Source organism: Aethalodelphis obliquidens, unplaced genomic scaffold (assembly GCF_003676395.1).
Source record: "Aethalodelphis obliquidens isolate GAN/ISIS:26980383/991018 unplaced genomic scaffold, ASM367639v1 scaffold6, whole genome shotgun sequence".
In the NCBI taxonomy this organism is placed as follows: domain Eukaryota; kingdom Metazoa; phylum Chordata; class Mammalia; order Artiodactyla; family Delphinidae; genus Aethalodelphis; species Aethalodelphis obliquidens.
The window spans coordinates 57,420,392-57,446,369 of NW_020837950.1; the positions used below are offsets into that span (position 1 = coordinate 57,420,392).

Consider the following 25,978-nt stretch of genomic DNA (forward strand, 5'->3'; position numbering starts at 1 on the left):
TAGATACAGAAAAACACATAAAACAAATTTGTACTTTAATGGGTTATTACTAGGTGAACATTTTTGTAATCGTCCCTCAGGTCAGAAAACAGAACTTTGCCAGTCACCGTAGAAGCCCCTCTGTGTGTCCCCTGTCCCAATCACAGTCCCCTGCCCCCCCAATAAAAGTGTGTAGATCTTTAATTACTTCTTTGCGTTTCTTAATAGTTTCATCACACTGATAGGCATCTTAAATATTCTGCTTTAGTTTACTTTTTAAAGTATGTCAGTTTTAAGCCTTTTTTAGTCTCAGGTCCTCCTTCCATCTTTTTTTCTCCCTAGTAACTGATTGTTGAGGAAATTGGATTATTTGACCTGTGGGGTTTCTTTAAAGATTTTTTTTTTTTTAATGTGGACCATTTTTAAAGTCTTTAATGAATTTGTTACATTATTGCTTCTGTTTTATGTTTGTTTTTTTTTCTGGCCTCGAGGTATGTGGGATCTTAGCTCCCCAACCAGGGGTCGAACCCACACCCCCTGCATTGGAAGGCAAAGTCTTAACCACTGGACCCCCAGGGAAGTCCCCGACCTCTGGGGTTTCTCAGTCTGGATTTTGCCTATTGCTCTAGCTGTCTTGGACTTGGCTGTTTAGGCTGTTTCGTGCCTCAGTCCTGAAATGACATTCTACCTGGAATATCATTCTATCTAGTCTCCCTACCCTATACCTTGTTCATGAGGTTATCTCCTACATATCCTTCAAAACTTAGCTCAAACCTCATCTCGCCTTGAAAGATTCTCTGATTTTCCCTCTAATAATAGATATGTCATTTTCCGTAGTCTCATAGCACCTGTATAATGCTCCAGTATGACACCAAGGACATTGCTGCAATGGTTCCTTTAGCTGCTTTTTCTCGTGTGAGATGCTTTCAATCCATCAGACATTCACAAGAGACTTCTATGTGTCTGGCATTGTGTTAACTCACAGGATACAGAGATGGATATAGTTCCCTGCCCTCAAGAAGCTCACAATCAAAGAGGGCCAGACAAGTAGGGTACAAAATTGTTCCGAGTAGAGGAAGCAGGATAAAGGAGTATAGAGGAGAGGACTCCTATCCTAAACTGAGGGGAGAAGGGAAAAGGGAATGACCACAGAAGGTTTTCCAGGGTAGATTGTAATTCCACAGTCTAGCGCACTGCATGCAAGAGAATTGGTACTTATTTATACTACAAAAAGGAATGTTCTATTTTATAGTCATTTATTAAGCACTTTTTAGGTGGCAAGTTTCATATTATCAATATTATGGAGAAAACCAATTTTTTTTTTTGCTTTTTGGATAGCTATGACAGACACTTTTCAAGTGTATAAACAGCTAGATTGAAGTATTAAAATAGGGTTTAGTTTTATATAAGGTGAACACCAAGGCTTTAACCTTTATTCTAAATGTAAAAGTATACATTAATATTTTCTATTTCCAGAAACTAGGCTGAGGATAATAGTTTCCCTGGTTAGGCACAGAAGGGAATAGATCATTTTTATGGTTCAGAAGAGTTGATGATAATGTAATCCAAAGTTATCCTCCATTTTTCAGAACAAATTTTTGCTAGCTTGTCTATTGTTTCATTTCCTGAAAAGTATGGAAAATTTTACATTGTATTCGTTATGTGGAAATTTAATAGAATTCCTTTCATTCCCTATCTTGAAGTGCCTGATACTTAAAACCACTCCTTTAAAGAAGACCCTCTTCCCACTCTTCCTCCAGCCAACAAAACACGTCTTTGGTTTATGCCTTTTCTATGTCGTAAGAGCCAATGGCTTTGCTTATTCAGAGTCTTCTAAATCTCAAGTATGATGATTTTATTGTAGCTTTCCTCCCTGTGAAGCCAGTCCAGTATGAAACAGTGGCTGTCCAGTGTCCTTGAGTACTGGCTGAGATTTCACACTGTATAGAATCCAAAAGTATCTCAAGGACTGTCTCTGGAACATTAACACAGTTTTCATACCTGTTACGGACTGAATGTTTGTGTCGTTTCCCCCCCCCCCCCCCCCCCAACCTAATGTGTGGAAATCCAAACCCTTGATGGAATGGTATTAGGAGATGTAGGGCCTTTGGGAACTGGTCATGTCATGGGGGTGGAGCCCTCATGAATGGGATCAGTGTCCCTACAAAAGGGACCCCACAGAGCCCCTTCTGCTATGTGAGGACACTGAGAGAAAACAGCTGTTTGTGAACCAGAAAAAGGGCTCTCACCAGACACTGAATCTAACGCCATCTTGATCTTAGATTCCTTAGCCTCCAGAACTGTGAGAAATAAATGTTGCTTAAGTCACCCAGTCTATGGTATTTTTGTTATAGGAACCTGAATGGTCTAAGACAATACCCTTCAATAAGTTGGTACCCACATTTAACATTAATTGCCCAATGAACTGCCTTGGTTACTTTTTGTTCTTTTATACCCCCCCCCAATTTTTTATTAGAGAAAGTTTCAAGCATATACAAAAAATAGAACCAATTTAATGAACCCCATGTACCCATCACCTAGCTTCAGTAGTTATCATCGCAGTCTTGTTTCATCTATACCTGCCTTAGCTCTTTACCCCCTTCCCTACTACTGGATTGTTTTAACTATATGTGAGACATCATGTCATTTCATCAAAGCATTTGAAAAATGACTACATAAATTATTATGTAAGTGATATGTATGTATTAGTGCATATTAGATACATAAATGATTGATATGTATCTCTAAAAGACTGATATGTATCTCTAAAAGATCCTTTAAAAATAATTACAGTTCCATTCTCATGCCTAAAAATTAAAAAATTCCCTTAGAAGTATAAAATATCCAGTTAGTGTTAAAATTTCTCCTATGGTCTTACAGTAATTTTTATAGTTGGTTTGCTTTCATCAAGGTTTACTCATTGCTTTTTTTAATACATTTTTTAATTTGTTTATTTTTGGCTGCGTTGGGTTTTTGTTGCTGTGTGTGGGCTTTCTCTAGTTGCGCCGAGCGGGGGCTACTCTTCGTTGTGGTGCACGGGCTTCTCATTGTGGTGGCTTCTCTTGTGGAGCACGAGCTCTAGGCACACGGGCTTCAGTAGTTGCAGCACATGGGCTCAGTCATTGTGGCTGATGGGCTCTAGAGCGCGGGCTCAGTAGTTGTGGCTCATGGGCTCTAGAGTGCAGGCTTAGTAGTTGTGGCACACGGGCTTAGTTGCTCCACGGCATATGGGATCTTCCTGGATCAGGGCTCAAACCTGTGTCCCCTGCATTGGCAGGCGGATTCTTTTTTGTTTTTTCTTTTTCTTTTATTTATTTATTTATTTATTTTGCAGTACGCGGGTCTCTCACCGTTGTGGCCTCTCCCGTTGCGGAGCACAGGCTCCGGATGCGCAGGCTCAGCGGCCATGGCTCACGGGCCCAGCCGCTCCGCGGCATGTGGGATCTTCCCGCACCGGGGCACGAACCCGTGTCCTCTGCATCGGTAGGCAGACTCTCAACCACTGCCCCACCAGGGAAGCCCGGCAGGCGGATTCTTAACTACTGCGCCACCAGGGAAGCCCTACACATTCCTTTTGATTGATACATTTCTTACATCGCTTTTAATTGAGAAATTTCCCTCTTGGAACTCATGACTGCAATTATTTCATGTTTAATATGGCATACACTTGGCATTTTATTCTACATTATTTAAAAATTCTGACAATGCTAACATTGTTCTTGTTATAAAAGTAACGTGTTCAACTGAGAAAAAAATTTTAAATATCAAAAAGTGTATGAAAGTAAAATATTATTTTCCTCTTATTACGCTGAAATAACTGTTAGCTCTTTGGGATTATTTTCTACTAATATATATATATTCCACTGTGTAATTTTTACATAGTATGTATTCCCTCTGCTATTACTTTAGGCTTAATTTGCTCTTCTGGTTCTTAAGGTAAAAGCTGAGATTTTCATGATTTTTTGTTTTTCCAATATAAACACTTAAAGCTGTACCTTTCCCTTTAAGCATGTTGGGTTTTTATTATCATACAATTAGAAATATTTTCTAATTTCCCTTGTGATTTCTTTGATATGTGTTTTGCTTGGAAATGTATTGCTTAATTTCCAAATATTTGTGGGATTTTCTAGATATCTTATTGTTATTAATTTCTCATATTACACTCTGTATGATTTTAACCCTGTTAAGTATATTGAGACTTGTTTTATGGCCTGCATATAATTTATTCTTGGGAGTATTCCTTGAAAATATATATATTCTGCAGATTTTGGGTGTAGTGATCTTTAAGTGTCAATTTAGGCACATCCACATGTAAAACAATGAAGTTGGACCCTCATACAACATACAAAAATTAACTCAAAATGGATCAAAACCTAAATGAAAAGGTAAAACTAAAACTCTTACGAGAAAAGCATAGGCGTAAATCTTCATGACCTTGGATTAGGCAGTAGTTTCTCAGATATGACACCAAATGCGTAAGCAATGAAAAAACAAAATCAATAAATTGGATTTCATGAAAATTAAAAATGTTTATGCATCAAAGGATAATTAATACCAAGGAAGTGAAAAGACAAGCCACAGGATGGGAAAAGATATTTGCAAATCAGATATCTAATTAGGGTTTGTATCTAGAACATATAAAGAACTCTTACAACTCAATGAGAAAAAGACAATCTAAAAAATGGGCCAAGGATCTGAAGAGACATTTCTCTAAAGTAGATATACAAGTAGCCAATAAACACATGAAAAGATACTCAACATCAGAAAAATGAAAATCAGAACTAAGAGATACCACTTCACACCCAATTAGGACGACTATAATAGAAAAAACAAACAAACAAAAACACCACCACGGATTATCACAAATGTGGCCTGGATGTGGAGAAATTGGAACCCTTAATTTCTAGTGGGAATGTGAAATGGTTGCTTTGGAAAAGTCTGACAATTTCTCAAATGATTAAACATAGAGTTACCATATTGACTTCTTGGTATATACCCAAGAGAAATGAAAACATATGTCTACACAAAATCTTGTACTTGAATGTTTATAGCAGCATTATTCATAATAGCCAAAAATTGGAAACAAACCAAATGTCTGGGGTCTCTCTATTCAATGCAATGTTATTTGGCAATAAAAAAGAATGAAGTACTGATACATGGCTATAATGTGAATGAACCTTGAAAACAATATGCTAAGTGAAAGAAGCCAGTCACAAAAGACTACATATTGTATGATCCCATTTATATGAAATATCCAGAGTAGGCATATCTATAGAGACAGGAAGTGGATTAGTGGTATTGGGGACATAGGAGGTGAACCATAGGAGGTGTGGGATGATGAAGATGTTCTAAAATTGATTGTGGTGATGGTTGCACAACTCTGTGAATATACTAAAAACCACTGAATTGTATGTACACTTTAAATGAATTGTATCATACATGAATTATGTCTCAGACTGTTAAAAAACAAAAGTACCAGGGGTACCAATAGTACAAGTCCACTAGGCAAATAAGCATAGGATCACTTACCATGCTGGCAAAGTTAATTTTTTTTAGCATAGTTTTCAAATGACATTGATGTTAAGAAGAGACTAAAGTTTCAGGTAAATGAAACCTACCTGATCTCAAAAAAAAAAAAAAAAAAAGTCAGGTCAGGTTGGCTGATAACATTATTCTTATATTCCATATACTTACTGATCTATTTCTTCTGTCAATTTTTGCTTCAGGCAATTTATTATTATAGCACATTATCTATTATTATGTGCTACATGTTTAAAATTATTATGTTTTCTTGAGGTATCTGACCCTCTTATCATTATGAAATAACTTTGTTCATCTCTAGTTATACTACTTGCCTTGAAGTCCACATCAGATATTAATATAGCCATACTAGCATTCTTATAATTAGGGTTATACATTTTATATTTTTTTCCCACATTACTATCAACTTGCCTGTATCTTTGTATTTAATGTGCTTTCCTTGTAGACAAGATAGTTGGGTTTTGCCTTTTAACTTCTTGACAATTTTTCCTTTAAGTGTTTAGTTCATTTACATTTAGTTCAATTATTGATGTGTTGGGTTTAATCTGCCATCTTGGAATTTGTTTTCTAATTTCCCCATCTGTTCTTTGTCCTTCTGTTCCTCTTCTTCTGCCTTCTTTTGGGTTGAGTACTTTTTCATATTCCATTTTGTCTAAGACAAAAATAGCCCAGCTATTAACTATTTGGGTAGGTCAGGATTATCCTTGCTCTTGAAATCTACCATTGTCTTTGAAGATCTCTCTTCATCCTGCTTTTCATTTGGTGAAGGCTCAGTGATTCTCAAAGGGCTCTCTCTCAGCTCTGTTCCACTCCCAGCTGTCAGTGGACTGCTGCTTTGCACTCAGCAAAGCCTTAGGTGCTTCAGAAGGATCTCTTAGCCCTTCTGTTCTGTCCTCTGCCTCTGGTGTGTGATGGTTGTGGACTAGGTGCAAGCTCTGTAGGAGAGAACTGGCAGGTGGGTATGGAATTGCTGTTTGATTAGGGCTCCTTAGAAATCCAGTTCTTCACATCAGCAGCACTTAGAAGTTTGTAAAAGTTCAGCTGGTTTCTTTACACTCCCCATTTTGATAGGGTTAGTCTTCTTCCTGTCAAAGATGGAAGCAGGTCATCTTTTTGGTGGGGGAAGGGATCATCTGTATGTGAAATTTAGTTTACTTAGGTCTCTTTGCATCTCAGCTCTGATGGGTTTTTAAAGAAAATCTATGATTTTGTGGATTTTCCAGCTTCTTATTGGTTTCAGGCTCTGGTTACTTTTAAAGTTTGTTTATATATATATATATATATATATATATATATATACACTTTTTTTTTTGGCGATACACGGGCCTCTCACCGTTGTGGCCTCTCCTGTTGCGGTGCACAGGCTCCGGATGCGCAGGCTCAGCAGCCATGGCTCAAGGGCCCAGCCGCTCTGCGGCATGTGGGATCTTCCTGGACCGGGGCACGAACCTGTGTCCCCTGCATCGGTAGGCGGACTCCCAACCACTGCGCCACCAGGGAAACCCTTAAAGTTTATATTTTTATAGTTATATGTTAATGGAAACACTTTTCAGGCATCTACAATTAGTGTTTACTTTTTAGTGGCTTATCAAATGACAGTATCCTAATGTGGAATCCCAAGAAATCTGTGAAAGGCCAATGAATAAGTGAATGATGACATTTACTTTGGGTACTGAGTTGCAGGTACTGACCACACATTAATATCCATAATCTGCCTTATGACCAGTAATACACATTTATAAGATGGTGGGCTTGAGCTAGGCTATAGTTTATTGATAAAGTGCTGGGAAAAAAGTATAGTGATTGACTATGCAATCTTGCCTCAGAAGCATTTATACAACCATATGAGTTAAAAAGAGATGCAAATGCATTCATAATTAATACGGCTTATCTACATCACTTTAGAGCTATATACAAGGATTTTTATTCATAATCATTAATTTTGCTTATATTCGTTAAAAATAAATCTTGGGCTTCCCTTCCCTTTAGTTTTCATGTCTTGATTATATTCCTTTTACTTTGTACTGTCTTTTAAGATTCTGTAGAAGAATTTCACCTGGAGTGACTGGTACAGAGGAGAATCAGACATTAAATGTCCAACAAATATCTTTTTATAAAAAGTGTAAAAAAAAAAAAAAAAAAAAAAAAGTGTAAATTCTCAAACATTCATAAAGTAATGAGAATAATGAACTCCTGTGCTTCTAATAACTACTGACATAGGTTAATCAATCTTGTTTTATTTATCCCACCCATTTTATTAAAAAAATACTGATTCCTGGAATATTTTAAAGCCAATCCCAGATGTTATATCTCATTTTACCCGTACGTTGTTCTACCTGATAGGAAAAAATTTAAAACATAATTACTATGACATAATTATGTCTAACAGAGTTAATAGTAATTCCAGAATTTTTCAAACATTGCCTTTTCGTGCCATGTTTCCTAGCTGTCCGGGTTCACCTGGGAAAATTAAATTTACTTAATGTTTCTAATGTTATCCAAATAATATTATTCTGATTTCTAAAATCTTGAATATTCACTGCTTTTTTCTGTTGCTCTCAAGAATGTCCTAGATACGTTTATAGGCCACAGAATAGCCTATGAAAAAACTTGTTCTGGGACCCAAGCACATTTTATACACACTGTGTACTTGATCCCCTTATGGTGATTTATAATGCAGGTTATGAGAGGCAAAGTTCTGAGAAGTTTGACAATAAAGAGTTAACTTGACTTAACCAAGAATTTCCTAAATTTACTTGGCCCCAGAACCTGTTTTTTAAGTAATTTCTGTTAGCCAAAATACATTTTGGGGAATGCTGTTCTAGGCAGGAGAATGCTGCTTCTGAATAGCAAAACAAATTTTGAACTTAATTTTAACTGAATTAATTAGATGATTATTTGTCCCTATGGCATTATCATCATCATGTAATATCTATTTTTTTGTTTTTCAACAGTCTGCTTAATATTGATAATGTAGTGTAACACATAGGTCATCCTCTTCAGGATCTTACATTCTGAAAATCTTGCATCACACTATAAGCAAATTAAGCATAAACATTTTGTTTTCCCAATAGATATTTGCAAAAAAAAAACACTATACATCACAATCCCTCCATAAAGAAAGATAAATGTATTTGGTATTGTATTGAAGGGGAAGCTAGAAATGTGAGGAAACTCAAGGAAATACAAACCAAAAGATAATGGTGAGCAATTATATCTTATTTGTGAAGAATTGGTTAAAATAACTTTTAAAGAGTTTAAAGTTAGGCAGTAGTGTGGAAATTCTCATAAGTAGTTTATATATTTATGTACTCTTAAAATATGTTCATTAAAAAAAAATCTAAGTAGTTAACAGGGCCAAGTGGAGGCTAATTACACATGAAGGGAAAAAAATTCTCCATCTGTCACTCTTATCCGCTCACTGACACTGGATTAAGAAGGGAGTCAAGAGGCATTCATACTTTAGTGGGTCTGCCTCTCATTCTAACAGAATTTAATTGACATCTGGCCCCTGTCCCCCAGCTCCTTGGCTGGATGCACAAGTGCCTCTTGTCTTTACCCTGCATGTTGTATAAACGTGTAGATGCCTCTTTTTTCTATGATGCTACAAGGGTAATTTTTTCTCCATTACTTATAGTCAAACTACAACTTCAAGCAGAAGAGAGAGGGGTTGTGTCTATCAAAGGAGTGTGTGCGAACCGTTACCTTGCTATGAAGGAAGATGGAAGATTACTGGCTTCTGTAAGTAATGTTTTCTCTTTTTGTACTTTTTTTTAAAATTTAGCTTTTATTGCTATGAATTTACTAGTATTGGTATTATTAAATCTTTATTAAGGGTTTTACAGGTATATCATTTAATCTTCACATTCATCCTATAAAATAGAGTATTATACTCTATTTCACAGAGGCAAAAACTGAAGTTCTGAGGGAGTAATAAAGTAACCAAGAAAACACAGGTCATATGAGGCAGAGCCTGGATGGCACGCCAGGAGGGCATGCCAGGCAGTCTTGACTCTAGAGCAGGAACTCTAATTCACTGCATTTTACTGCCTTTGCTGCAAAGCTATTAAACTATAGTCTTATTTTTAAATTATATTTTTAATAAATTTATTTATTTACTTTTGGACGCATTGGGTCTTCGCTGCTGCACAGGCTTGCTCTAGTTGCGGCGAGCAGGGGCTACTCTTCATTGCAACGTGCAGGCTTCTCATTGCGGTGGCTTCCCTGTTGTGGAGCACGGGCTTCAGTAGTTATGGCACGCAGGCTCAGCAGTTGTGGCTCTAGAGCGCAGGCTCAGTAGTTGTGATGCACAGGCTTAGTTGCTCCACGGCATGTGGGATCTTCCTGGACCAGGGCTCAAACCCGTGTCCCCTGCATTGGCAGGCGGATTCTTAACCACTACACCACCAGGGAAGTCCCTAAAACTATAGTTTAAAAAAAATCTTTATATTGTGCATTTGTCTGAAGATCACTGGGATGGACATATAAAATTTTGAGTATGAGTTTTTAAGCTTATTTCAAATATGACATAGAAACACTTGCCATTTAGAGTACTATAAAATAGAGACAATAATGATTGTATCTCAGAGTTTTTGTGTGGACTGAATAATTTATATCGTGCCAAAATCAGGGTCTTATACATAATAGGTCCTCAAAATTGTTACTTCCTCATGTTACTTCTCATTTATATATAAGCTCATTAAGGGCAGGGACTTCTCTTTTTTTTTTTTACTTTTTATCACACTACTCCAGGGTCCTTGCTGCTGGCTAGTATTCTTTCCATTAATACAGGCTCCTTGTCAACTTCACCATTATTATTACAACCGGGATTGTATGTCTGTTGAGCAGACACTGTGTGGGGAATGACGCAGGGAAGCAGATCAGTATGAAAGACACAGATTGTACTTCTGTCTCATTGGGGGAGTAGATAAGACATGTACCTAAAAGTGCGTGTATATACAAACCACAGCCATAATACCAATACCAGTAGCCAGTTGTATAGCACTTTATAGCTTTCCCCACAGAATGGATCTAATAGTACTGAGCAGTTGTGGTGTTTTGAGCTTAGTTTTTGAATTTTTTTCTGAGTGAAGATCTTTGGATTTCTTTTTAATTAATTTTTTATTGGCGTGTAGTTGATTTACGTTGTGCTAGTTTCTGCTGTACAGCAAAGTGAATCAGTTATACATACATCCACTCGTTTTTAGACTCTTTTCCCATATAGGTCATTACAGAGTATTGAGTTCCCTGTGCTATACAGTAGGCCCTTATTAGTTATCTATTTTATACATAGTAGTGTGTATATGTCAACCCCAGTGTCCCAGTTTATCCCTCCCCTTTTCCCCCTGATAACTATGTTTGTGTTTTACATCTGTGACTCTATTTCTGTTCTGTAAATAAGTTCATTTGTACCATTTTTTTAGATTCCACATATAAGTGATATCATATATTTGTCTTTCTCTGTCTTCACTTAGTATATAATTTCTGTGTCCATCCATGTTGTTGCAAATGGCATTATTTCATTCGTTTTTATGGCTGAGTAATAGTCCATTGTGTATATATTTACATCTTCTTTACCCATTCCTGTCGCTGGTCATTTAGGTTGCCTCCATGTCATGGCTATTGTAAATAGTGCTGCAGTGAACACTGCAGTGCATGTATCTTTTCAAATTACCGTTTTCTCCGGATATATACCCAGGAGTGGGATTGCTGGATCATACGGTAGCTCTATTGTTTTGTTTCTTAAGGAACCTCCATACTGTTCGCCATAGTGGCTGTACCAATTTACATTCCAACCAACAGTGCAAGAGGGTTCCCTTTTCTCCACACCCTCTCCAGCATTTATTGTTTGAAGATTTTTTGATGATGGCCATTCTGACTGGTGTGAGGTGATACCTCTTGGTAGTTTTGATTTTGTAGGATAAATAAGTCTCAGTGTAGTGGTGCTCTTTTTATGTAACTGAATAAATTTTAGAATCCTCTTCAATAGCTAGTATTTTTTGAGTGTACAGTATACTAGATACCATGCTAGGCATTAGGGTTATAAAACTGAATACAAAATGGCCTGTGCCTTTAATAAGTGACAATCTGGGGAGGCAGAAGTGTAAATAAGTATTCGTAATAATGTGTAAGGGGTGGCTTCGGTGTGTTCTTCTATATGCTGCATGTATGCATAGAAATAAAGGAAGGAGCGATTAAACTTGTCTAGATTGGCAAAAATGACCTACCAAGAGGATTTGACATAATGTAGAGGAAGGAGTTTATCAGGCAGTTCGGGAACAGAGGAATGGAGATCAGGATATAGATAATTCTAGGACATGGCACAGGCATGGATGCGGAAGGCTTACTAGGGGTTTCTCCAGAATTACAATTCACTCCTGCTGGAGTGTAAGGTGCAAAGGCAACAGAAGGTAGAGGGGAAAAGATGAGGCCGGAGAAGCAGGTAAACTGCCCGCTGAAGTACCTGATAGCACCATGCTGCTCTCGGCAGTGGGAAGCCATAAAGCGTTTTAAGAGACACATGAGATTTGAATTCAAGAAAGAGCTCTCTGGCAGCAGCGCAGAGGACGGATTTGAGGGGTCCAAGGCTGGTGGAGACAGGCCAGTTAGAAGGCCATGGGAATAGTCCAAGCAAGTGATGATCAGAACCTGGCAGTGACAGGATGAAGAGGATGGAGTAAAGTGTGAGCACTGAGGCTGACCCGAGTTACGAGTAGAGTCGAGGAAAGAGTCAAAGATGACATCCAGGTTTCTAGTTTGGATGAGGAGGTAGATGAGAAAGGGGAAGAGGAAAAGAGCAAGTTCTGGGAAAAGGTAAGACAGGCTCACATTTATTTGGTCTTATCTAGTTTGAGGTGCCTAAGAAATTCAGGTGAAGATGTTCACTACATAGTTGGAGTTGGGGTCTGGAGTTTAGAGGAGAGGTGTTGTGTCGATAATAGATTTGGGCGTCATGAGCATATATGCGGCGGCTAAAGCAGGGGAAATGGATGAGGTTTCCTAGGCAAAAAAAGCATAGCTATGAAAGGCTGACTACTTGGAACTTTCACTTCTTCCACTGTTTTTTTTTTTCTACCAGCCTGTTGTCATCTCAAGGGATGATGTAATACTTTGGGAATCTACTGAAATAGCATTTAAAGTATTTCCAGGACAGTGAATCAATGGGTAATTTTGGATGACCTTGACCTTGTAGAGAGAAGAGGGGATAACCCTACTCTTCTCACCTCGGGATGTAACAAAACACAGTGTGCATCACTTTGTCTCCTGCAATAGTGTTGATTTGGCTACTGTCAGACAGTAAAGGTGGTAGAGGAAAGAAAGTAAATACATACAACATTTGCTTCTGTCTCAACTATGGACAACGCTAGTCAAATTGGCACTAGTCAAAATGGTTTTAAAGCTCTAGACTTTGCTATGTCTGTCTTGTGACTTCAGATCGTTACCCTGTGGTTTTCCACTTAAAGAGATTAGAAGATCCAGTAATCTGGTAATCATGGTGGCCCTGTAAGATAGTCATTGGAGGGGTTATTTATCTTGAGAACACAGGTTCATCTGTAATGATAAAAATAATTGTCAAAAGTGATGAAAACAGAAGCTACTCTACCTTATTTATTACATTTTTTTTTTAAAAAATTGAAGTATAGTTGATTTACTATGTTGAGTTAGTTTCTGGTGTAGAGCAAAGTGATTCAATTTTAAATATATATATATATATATTTCATATTCTTTTCCATTATAGGTTATACGAGATATTGAATATAGTTCCTTGTGATATATACACTAGGACTTGTTGTTTATTTTATACATAGTAGTTTGTATCTGCTAATTCCAAACTCCTAATTTATCCCTCCCCGCTCTTCCCCCTTTGGTAACCATAAGTTTGTTTTCTATGTCTGTAAGTCTGTTTCTGTTTTGTAAATAAATGTCAATGGACATTTAGGTTGAGAAGTTACTCTACAGTGAGTCTTTGAAACTACTGGAGTCTGTAAAAGAGGAGACAGTTTAAGACACTAGACCTAAAACCTGAGCTGTCTTCACATTCTTAGAGAATTCTCTACAAGTCAGAATTCAGAGAATTCTGACCTCTTCTCTTTGCACATAGGCATTAAGCTTCCCAAACTGTTGATTCTGTACCATCAGAAGCATAAAATAAACAAATAAAACAATAAAATAAAAGTGTTTTCTAATTTCTTCCTTAGCTAAGCAGGACCTTTCACAAGATTAAGGTCACAGCATTCTGTTTAGTCTTAAATATATTTCTGTCCCCTTGGATGTGTGTTAATTCTTCCAGATACAACAGATTTCCTTCAAGCTGGTACAGTAAGAGTTAATTTAGCAATGCTCAGAAATTTATCACAAACTCTGCAGGGACACTGCCACAGCTGTTACACATAAATGGAATATTCAGGATTTATCAGTTTTCTTTGAGGAAAGGCACCAGCCAAGATCCAGTTGTTCCAGCACCTGTCACTGGATCTATTCCATGCCAAGGTCATGAGTCAATCTCTAGTCTTACCATTCAATTTGTGTGGCTCGCTGCCTTGCCTCTTCAGCAGCAATCCTTTTTCAGATTAGTCTGGGTGGGCTGTGTCAATTTTCAGATGAAAAAGTAAGTATCCCTGAAATAAGGGACACTTACCCCCAAACCAAGGAGGTGGTGTTGATTCAGGAGGTGGCATATTTTCCTCTGAGTCAGATCCATAGGCACTGAGCTGTCAACAATAGCAACTTTCAGGCAAGAAATTAAAAGTCTTGACCCTTGGCTATTAATAGCATCTGTTCCACTGTTTAACAGGTTGAGACGAATCACTGATGATGAAAGACACTGTAGCTGGGGATGTCAGCAGGGACCTCACTCAGGTGACAATGGGAAGAGACAACTGGCATGTAAAAAAGAAAAACAAAACAACTTTGGGATAAGTCCAGTGTTGTGACCAGTAGCCATCATTTGGGGATGCAGATGTTCCTTATTACCTAGAGACACTGGGGTTTATGAACTTGCATTTGCCAAAGGCATAATTCTTCCCACTCTTCTTCTACAGGGCCCCACCCCATTTCAGACTGCTATGTTACGGCACATCCCTGGGTTCTTCTGCATTTTATCCTGTGTGCGATTCCTACACTGATTTGTAAAACATTATAGTTTCCCCTCAGAAAGAAGAGCATGCTGGATAATAACACATTTTGGTTTCTGAGAGTCAGGTTAGGTTGATTACTACCAGTTGAGAGTATTAAAAAAGACTCAGAGTAACTGTATTTACGTGCCAAAGCCTAAATTTGGAGGCTGAAGTTGAGTAGTTCTTTAATATACAACAGACTCCGTATTCCATTCCATAGCAAAATAAATTTTGTTGCTATGAACAACAGAAGCCCAGGACAAATATTAGGATCTATGATTTCTTCTATGTTCAAAAATTGCATATAATGAGGTTAACTGTAGTCTTAAGTTTAAATTACCAAACAACCTCAGTGTTAGCACTGGTATGAAAAAATCTGCCTGGTCTTTAGCTGCTAGAAAGTTGCACATTGTTTTCTATATTATGCGACAGCTTGTGATAACCTAAACAAAATAATTCAGTAAGTATTAGAATGTGTGTGATCTGTGTTGATCCGTAAGAGTCAAATATGCAAAAGTTATGTATCGTATCTGAGAATATATATTTAATTACTGTAAAAGTAAAATTTTTTTTACTTATTGAATAACTTTCTTACTTGAGGGGAAATGAAACTTAAAGAGATTTTTGAGGGTTCACTTATACAGAATGGTGATATATACTGATTAAATTTGTCAGAAAATGCAGTAAAGAAGAATATCATTTTTAAGAGATAAAATACTAGATTAAATGCAAAGGTTACTGCTTAATAAGAATTATTGCTTCTTTTAGAATCCAATCTTATAAAATTTTACATAAGCTACATGTATAGTACAATATTAAGATTAAATTTAAACTTTTTACAATTTGTGTCTTTCTTAGTTTGTTCTGAAATACTCAACACTGATACTTACACATCATGTCTGTTTTTAATTCTCAGAAGCTGTGTAAGCAAAAGCATTCTTGGACTCATGTTGAGCAAACTCTCTCATAAGCCAAAACTGCAAAATCAAAGTACTGTAAAAGAATAAACAATCCAAAAAACAGAGCATGGGGGAGTGAGCATAAGGGTCAATCTAACATTTAGCAGTGCATGAGAATTCTGAGGCCAATACATAAGGACAGGGGATGGTGGGGGGCGGCAGGGGGAGGACAATTTACTCTAATTCTTTTCTTATAGTATGCCAGGGCTTTAAGATTGTTTTAAAGGCTTAAAAATTGTTAAAGATTGGGAGGGATCTTAAAGATCATCTAACCCAGTCTTCTTTTACAGATGAGAAAAGTAAGGTTCAGAGCGGTTAAGTGGCTCACTCAAAGATACAAGATAGTCAGGGATCAAGGCAAGACTGGAACCCAGGTTTCCTGGCTCATAAAGATCCTCGCAGATGTTGTTAGGATAGTCAATGGGCCAACTGGCTTAGTCTCCTCAGGGACTAAATCAGTCCATAAAATTAGACTATATTCTGTATTGCAGTACTTAGGCTGGATTTTCCTTGGTCTTAGTTCCTTTGTTCTTATTTAGATTTTGCAGTGCCATTGAATGGTATTTTTATTGTAACCTATATAAAGTTTCATTTATTCATTAATTTAGTAAATATTTATTGATCACTATGTGCCAGGCACTGATATAGCAATAGAATAGAAGAAAAACAACAGAAGAAAATCTCCACCCACCTGGCATTTATAGTGTGGTGAAATAAAGTGGATATGTATATATAAATAAATGATCTGTATTTGGATGTTGTAGAGCACAGAAATGAATGAGATGCTTTTATCCCTCATAGTGTAACTAGAGTTACTAAATTCAGTTACTTGAGATTCTTTTTTTGTGGTCATACTTGTAGCCCTAAGGTCAGGTTTTTTTAAAAATAAATTTTGATTTTAGAATAGTAATAGGTTTACAGAAAAGTTGTGAAGATGCAGTACAGAGAGTTTCTGTATACTCCACACCCAGCTTCTCCATTAGTATGGTACACCTGTCATGACTAATGAACCAATATTGATACATCATTATTAGCTGAAGTTCATACTTTATTCATATTTCCTTAATTTTTACCTCATGTCCTTTTTCTGTTCCAGGATACCACATTTAGTCATCATGTTTCTGTAGTCTCCCTTAGATCATGAAATTTCCTTAGACTTGCCTTTCTTTGATTACTTTGACAGTTTGAGGAGTACTGGTCAAGTATTTGTTAGAAGGTCTTTGAGTTTGCCTGATGTTTTCCTCATGATTAGACATAGGTTATGAGTGTTTGGGAGGTAGATCACAGGGGTAAAGTACTATTTTCATTGTATCGTTTCAGGGAACATGCTTATAACTAATAATATTAACCTTGGTCAGCTGGCTGAGGTAGTGTTTGTCTCCACTGTAAAGTTACTGCTGTTTTCCCCTTTCCATACTGTATTTGGAAGAAAGTCACTATACACAGTCTACATTTAAGAGATGGGAGTCGGGGCGGGGGAGGTTTATGCTCCGTCTCCTTGAGGAGGAAGTATCTGCATAAATTATTTGGAATTCTTTTGTATGAGAAACAACTTCTTTTATTTAGTTAATCATGTATATCAGTATATATGCATGGATATTTATTTTGTACTTTGGGTTATAATCCAAAACTGTATTATTTTGTTGTTCACAGCTGTGTTGTTCACAGCTTTGGCTCTTGGGAGCTTTTTCATTTGGCTCCTGTATTCTTTGACATACCCCAGTCAATGTGGGGTTTTTTGAGCACTTCCTTATTTCATGTCCTCTAAGAGTGCTCCAGTCTCATCTTGTATATTCCCTACTCCAGCCCAGAATGAGCCATTTCTCTAAGGAGGCTTGGTTCCTTCTACTAGAAAGTGGCATCAGAAACCAAGATCTGGGCGTGCTTGTTGCTACCGAGGTGTGTCTGCTTCCAGGCCCTCTTATCTGACCGAGCAAGGAATATAGGCATATACCAACCTGGATATATATATATACATAATTATAAATATTTCTACATTTAACCATCTATATTTAACCATAAATATTTCTATATTTAAAAATGAGTACATACTGATGTTATCCAACCCTAATCCAACAGTATCACATGAACCATTTTAGCGTTCCCTGCTGGCTTGTCTGTAACTACCCACTCCAATAGTGAGAAACGTGGTTCCTACCATTTCCTAGGGTCAGTTTTTCATTATGTATAAATATCTCACATCAGTTTACTTTCTTTTTGAAATTTCAAAGTAAATTAAATATATAGGCAAAATACAAATCAAACTATTTAAAATGTTGATTATGCTTTTTCAAACTCTGTTTGATTCTTTCCTATTCAGATGCCCCTACAAGGGGTCAGATTTCCAGCACCATCTTTAAAATCATTAGCATCACTGTTACCAGTATCAACAAATGATTATTGTGCCCCTTATATAGGACCATAAGCTAAGCTAGTTCATGTGGATAATGTTCAGGCAAGTCTTGAGGTGTGGCCTACCGCTGATGCATGACAGATTTATATTACTCTCATACATGTACATCTACATTCATTTTTTAGATTCCATACCTTTTAGAATTGAGAATATGGATTGGAATTATTGTAACTTAAAACACTTCTCAGCATTCCAAATAAATTAGTACTTTTCAAGTTCCAATTCTGTGGTTATTAGCATTAGTAAGAGGGAAAGAAGGTTAAGTGATTTGTCTCTTGCAGAGTATGCGCTCAGTAAACACTCTTTATCTCCTTTAGGACATCTAATATTTATCTCAAACTCAACATGTCCAAAACTGAATTCCTAATCTTTCTCTATAAAACCTGTTCCCCCTCACAGCTTTCCCCATCTCAGCAAGTCCATCATCTAGAACATAAACTTTAGTGCCACCCTTGATTCCTCTATATCTTACACTGCACATCTGATGTGTCAGGAAACTGTGTTGACTCTACTTTCAGAATACATCCAGAAGCAGACAGCCTCTTACCATCTCTGCTGCTACCAGCGTGGTCTGAGTCTCCCTCTCTGTCTAGGTTACTGAGCAAGCCTCTAATGGAATATCCGTATCTGCATCTGCCTTTGGCCCAGAGTAATCTTGACAGCCAGAGTAATCCTGGAAAAATGTCAGATCATGCTCAGAAGTCTACAATGGCTTTTCAGTTTCTCAGGATAGAAGCCAAAATACTTACAATAGCCTATAAATCTCCTATCTCATTACCTCTCTGACTTCATTTCCTTTCCCCTTCAAACCCTCTGCTTCATTTCCACTGGCCTTGCTGCCCTTCACACACTTCAGGCATGATCCTGTTGTAGGGATTTTACACTGGCTTTTCCCTGTCTGCTTGGGATGCTGTTCTCTGGTATCTGGAGGGTTAACTCCAGCTCCTTCAGGGGTTTTTGCTCAAATATCACTTTCTCAGTGGAGCCTACTGTGGCCGTGCTATTTAATACTGCAGCCTAATCTGTACCCACACCATCCCCCATCCCGCTTATCCTCTCAGTTTTACTTTTTCCCATAGGATTTATCGTATTGTAGCATACAATTTATTCAGTTATGCTTACTGCTTATTTTGTGTCTCCCCCAGTGAGAATCGGACCAGCACAAAGGCAGGGATCTTTGTTCAGTTTTGTTCACTGATGTATCCCAGCGCCTAGAAGAAAAAAATTACGTTAAATGAATAAATGCATTATTTGAGCTGTGTGCTTTCTGTATCCCAAAATTATTCTTAAATTAAAAAAAATAAAGGAAAATAAAGGAAAATGTAATTTGATGAAAAGGTGTCGGATGGATACATGGGCAAAGGGTATCCACAATCTGAAATAAGTTACTAAGAGCCTTGAGTTTATTTATTCTCCCGATTTTATTTATCTATTTATTTTTTTGGAGTATAGTTGCTTTACAATGTTGCATTAGTTTTTGCTGTGCAGCAAAGTGAATCAGCTATACGTATACATATATCCCCTCTTTTCTGGATTTCCTTCCCATTTAGGTCACCACAGAGCACTGAGTAGAGCTCCCTGTGCTATACAGTCGGTTCTCATTAGTTATCTGTTTTATACACAGTAGTGTATATATGTCAATCCTAGTCTCCTGATCTATGAGCCTTGAGTTTTAGATTCCTCATTTGTTAATGAGTATATGTGATACATTATGTCAGAGGATTGTTGTGGTATTTAAATAAAGTGATATGCACGAGAGCAGTCAATAACCATGAATTAAGGGATTTCCCAGCTCCTGGGCCTATATAAAATAAGGCTTGAAGGCAAGGTACAATTTGTTGTAAGCCTTTAGAAGCTACTTACCCACTTCCTCTGTGATGTCCTCTGAAGATCTCCTTTTCTCTTAAGTTTGAAATGGTGAGCAGTTAAACATTGAGTATAGGAAAAAAGCTCTGTGAATATGTTTATAAAGGTTAAAAAAATTACACTGCATCCGTTTTTAACAGGATTATTGACATCACAACCAATGAAGATGATTTGTAAACTTAGGATGGAGAGAACTGAAAATTGCTTAAAATGGGATGTTAGATGCATGCTTTTATTGAGACTGAATTTTGGCTCTACTACCCATTAAAAAAGTGCAGTTTGTTTTCAAGTGCACATTAGCTGTTTAGTAAACTTACATGTCTGAATGTTCAGCACAGAGGCACAATTTCCTTCTCTCCCCTCTGTGTAAAAAGGTACAAGTAACCTCTGTTTTTTTTAAAAAAAAAAACAAACTGTGGTTTCCATAATGTATCAATATTATCCACTTAATCCCTGGTACTATTTCTTTTCTCTAAAATACTAGCAACTGGCTGAGAAGGCAAATATTACTGGCATGGTATGTATCCCAGTTGGCCAAGCATTATAGGGAGTGCTAACTAGCAAGGTGGGGCACCCTGTAGGCTGACTGAACACCAAAAAATGAGCATATCAACGTCCTGAGGATAACTGACTGATGTGGTTTAGGTCTATTTCTGGGAAATTAGCCCATGAAGCTCAGTGCTGACCTTTCATGTTATCTTTATGATTACATGCCTTTTCCTTTCACTCTTTACTTTTCAACTCCTGACCTTAAACCTGGAATAGAGAAAGAGGAAGATTTTTATTGGTGGCACTAAAAAGTGACAAGATAGAGTAAACCAGGTTAACTTCAGTTAACAAAGGAAGCACAATAATTTCACCAAAGGTAGCAAGTATTGGCTGCAGAGTATCCGTGCCACTGTTATTACATTTGAATCTCTTTGAAACTCATGAGACAGTCCTGGGTATCGTATAGCTGGGTCCTCGTGCAATGTGTGCTTCTTTGTAAGGCTACCTGTGATTTATTTGCACTTAAGTTACTTTCTTAGTAAGTTACAAAAAAAAAAAAAAGAGCAAACTAGATAAGTTTGCATTTCAGTTTTTAAAAGTTCAGTTAACAGTAGTCAAAACATTAAAGCCAAGTAAATATCCAGTAAAATTCTTATCTCTAGAAGCCGACTACAGGAGCTATTAATCACTTTTAGGTCTTTCTTGTTACTGGATGTATGTCCCTTTTGGAGACCACTGAAATCTATGTTCATGGGATGTTTCAAGTCTGAGCCAGTGTGGTTCCTACACCACCTGTGTGCTCCTGCTGCCTAGCACCTGACCTGTCCATCGTGGGGCTGGAGAATGGTCCTTGGACTGCTCCTCCGAAGAAATGTGCTTGAAACTGTCCTGCTGATACGCTGTGTTCCTGTCCTGTGTCTTTCTGCAGACTCAGATTGTGTCAGATTTTGGCCTGTTGAGTCTCACTAGTTTGATCGTCCTGTTGAACCCAAAGCACTGTGTACTGTCATTAAATATTTAACCTGAAAAGTATGACAACAACTACTAATTTTTCCTTTGTTTTTCAGAAATGTGTTACAGACGAGTGTTTCTTTTTTGAACGATTGGAATCTAATAACTACAATACTTACCGGTCAAGGAAATACTCCAGTTGGTATGTGGCACTGAAGCGAACTGGGCAGTATAAACTTGGACCCAAAACAGGACCTGGGCAGAAAGCTATACTTTTTCTTCCAATGTCTGCTAAGAGCTGATCTTAATGGCAGCATCTGATCTCATTTCATATACCTCATGAAAGAAGAGGTATATTTTAGAAATTTGTTGATGAAAGGAAAAGAAAAATGTATACAGCTATCTGCTCAGTTTACGTAACTGGTCAGATAACCTTTTATCTAACAGTAAAATATTTAACCATTGCCTTAGTAAAACAACAACAACAAAAATTCCTGGAAAATGCATAGACTTCCACTTTTTATATAGAATTTGCCTTTATCCAGTGAAGCTTACTTACAGCTACAATCTTTTTCATACATTTGCTTCATTTGAAAAGAGGCTTTTAAAATGTGCATACGTACAAACAAGTTTTCTTCATGGAAATCACAGACATTAGAAAATTTAAGTCAGATATTTAGTTAACCCAAATGTCCACTACTTCTTATAATACGGCACACATTAATCTACAGGTACAATTTACTTAAAACATTTTAAAATCATGTAAATATAAATTTAATCCATGCCTGTCATAGTTTTATAACTGTTTGGCAGTTCCTTGTGATAGATTTTATAGAACAAGCCTGTGTAAACTGCTGGAAGTTCTTCCATGGTCAGATCAATCTTGTCAAACCCTTCTCTGTATCCATACAGCAGCAGCCTAGCAACTCTGCTGGTGATCGGAGTTGTATTTTCAGTCTTGACTAGGTCACTGAGATCCATCCACTCACACCTTAAGCATTCATGCTGGCAAAAATTTATGGTGAATGAATATGGCTTTAGGCGGCAGATAATATACATATCTGACTTTCCAAAAGCTCCAGGATGGGTGTGCTGTTGCCGAATACTCAGGAGGGACCTGAATTCTGACTTTATACCGGTCTCTTCAAAAACTTCTCGAACTGCTGTATCTCCTATATAGAAGAAAATGTACAAATCAGTAAGGATCACATTTTTAGGAATTTAATCATCAAAGATTTTCAAGAAGCACTTTCTAAATGCTCAAAAAGCACAACTTTACCCTAAGAAAATGAAGTTTTCAATGTAAACTCTTTGCCTTACTGGACATCCTGAAGTACCGAAGTATTTTCTTACCAATGTATATCTAAGAAGCTTTTGAAATACTGACTATTTCTTTGGCTGCTACTTGCAGGCTTACCCACTTATATATATATTTTGAAAGTCACATTTTAAAAAATTCTTCCTGCTTTATTTCCCCAGAGGTGAAAGCATAGGTTGCAAAGCTGCAGTTAATATTCCTACGTATTTTTTCATTATTATCCTGTTCCTGATTACCCATCAAAACTGCCTAAATTTATAAACATCAGAATTGAGAAAAAGTGATCCACTCTTCTTTATAAAAGTCTGGACAGCTACAGAATGTACTGAACTATGAAATGATTCAACTCTCCCCTGGTCTCTCCTAGGACTGTCAAGCCTCTGAAATCATAGAGCAGACTCCTTTATAACCATTTTGTTATGCTCTTGTAGTTATCCTGTGAGTGGAATCCCACCATGGTTAATTTTTTGGCATTTTCTTTGTTCCCTGCATTTCAAAGAACTTGGATTCATTCTTCCAACAGCAAAATGCTGCAGTCATTTCGTCAGAAGTTTTCAAAAAACTTGCAATTTACAGAATTTTATAATACAGCTAGGGTTTTCACATTTTATAAGGTTGATTTTTCAATAATATGCAAATTTCTGGGACAGGATTTTTATTGCCAATAACTTATTTTTGGCTGCTTTTTCTAAATATCCAGATGAACCTCCTACATGGGATTTCTCTAATTTTACGATGCTCTGTCATTGTCTCCCAAAGTGTTTTATGAGAAGCCCCTAAAAAAGCTGCCTTCCTTGCCTATTTGCTGGGAAGCTTCACAATTGCCACAGGTACAAATTTTTGTTCAACTACCCTTTAATGCCTCCATTTTCTTGTTTGCCAAATTGTCAGTTATATTTGTCTTCTTAGTAGTCCTACTAGTGAGGAATAGGCAAGGAAGAGCAAGTCGTTGAAAGAAAAAAAAATGTCTCGATGTTTTTTCTGATAAACAGCTCTGGAAATATGCACAGGAAAAGTGTTTAATATATAAGATGTTTGTCTGCCATACTTGAATATATGTGGACTTCCCTTATAATTGAGATTTGCCTTAGGTCAAACATGGTTAGAAATTATATTTTTAAACTGAAAACATAAAAGAAGAATTTATATGTTAAGAAAAGGAAAACTTGCCTTAATAAGAAAGATAATTTTTAGTAGTATACATGTTTGTTATTAAATTTGTTAAAGATTGTGGCAGTAGTCTTAAATTTTACATGTCATTTGCTGATCTGAGTTAAAAATTGTTTAAATGTTTATTTTTATTCTTTAAACAAACACTTTGAAAGATGACCAGGGGGGTCTTGTTTAGCTTTTAGCAACACTAATCAAGAGTTTGGCATTTAGTTCCTGAGTCTGGCCTGTTGGTGTGTTATGGAAGCACAGGACGGGGCTGGTGAGCGAAATCTGCCCTGCTCAGCAGTCACCACAGCAGTTGATTCAAAATTGGCGCTGTCTGGGTAGTGTGATCCGTTTAATTTGAATCCATGATATTGACTAGACTAAAAACTGAATGGGCAAATAAGCGCTTTTGTATCTAGAAGAACCCGTTCCATCTTAAGATTGAAATCTCTTCTCCAAAGATTTCACCATGAAATTAAAGATTTTTCTATCTAGATAAAGTGCTTTATTCTCGTGTACCTTTATTATTTTAATGTACTGTAAGCTAAACTGAAATAACTGTTTTATAGGTTTGAAGAACATAGGAAAAACCAAGAGGGTTTTGTTTTTATTTTTGCTGGTTGAAAGATATGTTTAAAAACGTCATAGTGTTTTGTTTCGTTAAAGGACAATAATGAAATGGAATTTATATTTGTTATTTCTATTTTCTAATATTTAATAGGATTAGATTGAAATAAAAGGAAAAACTGTGCAGAATATGGGTTTTTCTGGTGTTTCCCTCTGACTCTGGTACACTGATGAACTCTGATCAGACCCCCCTGCTTTAAAGACCTTTGGCTATGCAGGGATGCTCTTCCTGTCAGTGGTAATGAGATTTTTTTTCAGGAAGGCAGCTTCTCCATTTTTAACCTTGTACATGTATTGTACTCTTAGGGTATTATATTATATGAAAACCTAAGGATTGCATTCTATTTTGTATACGCCCCCTTAATGTTTTGCTTTTTTTTTTTTTAAAGCACTACGGACAATAGTGCTTCATTTACCTAGTAGTATCAAAGAATGAATGATTCCAAACAAATGTGCTTCTCAGTTAACTACTGTTTACTGCTTAAGAGCCAATATGAATGTTTGCACATTTGTGATGGCAGTATACCTAAAGTATATTACATACTTTCCTAAAAACAGAGCTTAAAGAAAATAATTTAAATAATTCCTGGATGATCTGGCTTCATCATTAAGAATAATCTATTATTTTACTGTTACAAAATAGAAATGCTCTCTATACATAGTCTTCCAGATCTCTACTGTCAGTTATCATTTCTAGCTGCTTTCACGGTTTTATCAGTTCTGAGGCAAAGCTTCAATTTATACTACTCCTAGGTAGTGTGGTGAATGCCAATTGCTGCTTTTTTCTTACTTCCACATAGTGAGGTGTATATACGATCTCTGAATAGGTGGGTTGTTGTGACAACCACAAACACACAAAGAAAGTAGTGAATTCCTAATAATATGGACTTGAAGTGTTCTGGAGTACACTCAAACCTACAATTATACACATTTGGCTTGGAAATGTGTTTCTCCATTTAAATATATCTGAAACTCAGACTATCCATAAAAACTCAAATGAGAAAAGTCAATTCATTTGAGAAGGCAAGACTCAGAAGAGGAAGCTACACAAACCTTCTCCTGTAGACTGCTGTTTGCCCGGTATCAACTGGATAAGGATGTAAAACATAAACTTAACTAGTTCACATGATGTCATATCACATAAAGATAGTGTGAGATAATCAGGAGCTCTAGAATAAATGCCCTTCTCTTTCAACACTTGCACCACTACAAAATCCTTTTTATTTCAACAGAAGGCCTAGCAAACTCTAAGCAAAAGGTCAGTAAGTTCCTAAAAAAACAAAATTTGCTATGGATATATCTCAATGTAGTGAATTTACTTATAGGATATTAGGAGTTGATTCTATACTATGTATAGGGCATTTTTAATTTGTGGAACATTAAAAAAAATCGTTTCAAGTATATATATATATATATTTAAAATACTTAAAAATAATTTAGGACATTGCCTTCATATAAATGATGGCTAAAGAGACTAGGGGACATACATATTGAGGAAAAAGTCATAGACAAATAATACTGATATGAAATGAGTTCATTTATTATGATAGGGACTGCACTT

At 36.8% G+C, this 25,978-nt stretch overlaps 2 protein-coding genes and 1 long non-coding RNA gene across 10 annotated transcripts in view; 1 reads left to right on the plus strand and 2 right to left on the minus strand.

The window, feature by feature from the left end:
• Positions 1–21,701, plus strand: part of FGF2 (fibroblast growth factor 2) — a 54,713-nt gene extending 33,012 nt beyond the window's left edge. Inside the window, exons 2-3 of the mRNA XM_027103653.1 lie at positions 9,158–9,261; positions 21,431–21,701. Coding sequence (XP_026959454.1) covers positions 9,158–9,261; positions 21,431–21,616 — 290 coding nt within the window. The 3' untranslated portion in view covers positions 21,617–21,701. The remainder of the gene's footprint in view (positions 1–9,157; positions 9,262–21,430) is intronic.
• Positions 11,569–21,596, minus strand: LOC113619085 (uncharacterized). 3 transcript variants are annotated; one of them, XR_003432273.1, is made up of 5 exons: positions 21,494–21,596; positions 19,872–20,630; positions 19,131–19,219; positions 14,036–14,399; positions 11,569–13,071 (listed from the first exon to the last, which is right to left on the minus strand). It is a non-coding gene; the product is annotated as an uncharacterized LOC113619085 (long non-coding RNA). The 3 variants fall into 3 exon arrangements; XR_003432274.1 differs by having other exon boundaries at positions 14,159–14,399; positions 19,872–21,548; XR_003432272.1 differs by having other exon boundaries at positions 19,872–21,548.
• A 104-nt stretch (positions 21,702–21,805) lies between the features above and the next one.
• Positions 21,806–25,978, minus strand: part of NUDT6 (nudix hydrolase 6) — a 42,846-nt gene continuing 38,673 nt past the window's right edge. For 4 of the 6 annotated variants that reach the window (XM_027103650.1, XM_027103646.1, XM_027103649.1 and 1 more), the window contains one exon: positions 21,812–22,486. In XM_027103650.1, coding sequence (XP_026959451.1) covers positions 22,089–22,486 — 398 coding nt within the window. In that variant the 3' untranslated portion in view covers positions 21,812–22,088. Of the gene's footprint in view, positions 22,487–25,978 lie in introns of all 6 variants that reach the window. The other 2 variants (XM_027103651.1, XM_027103647.1) reach the window with 1 other exon arrangement.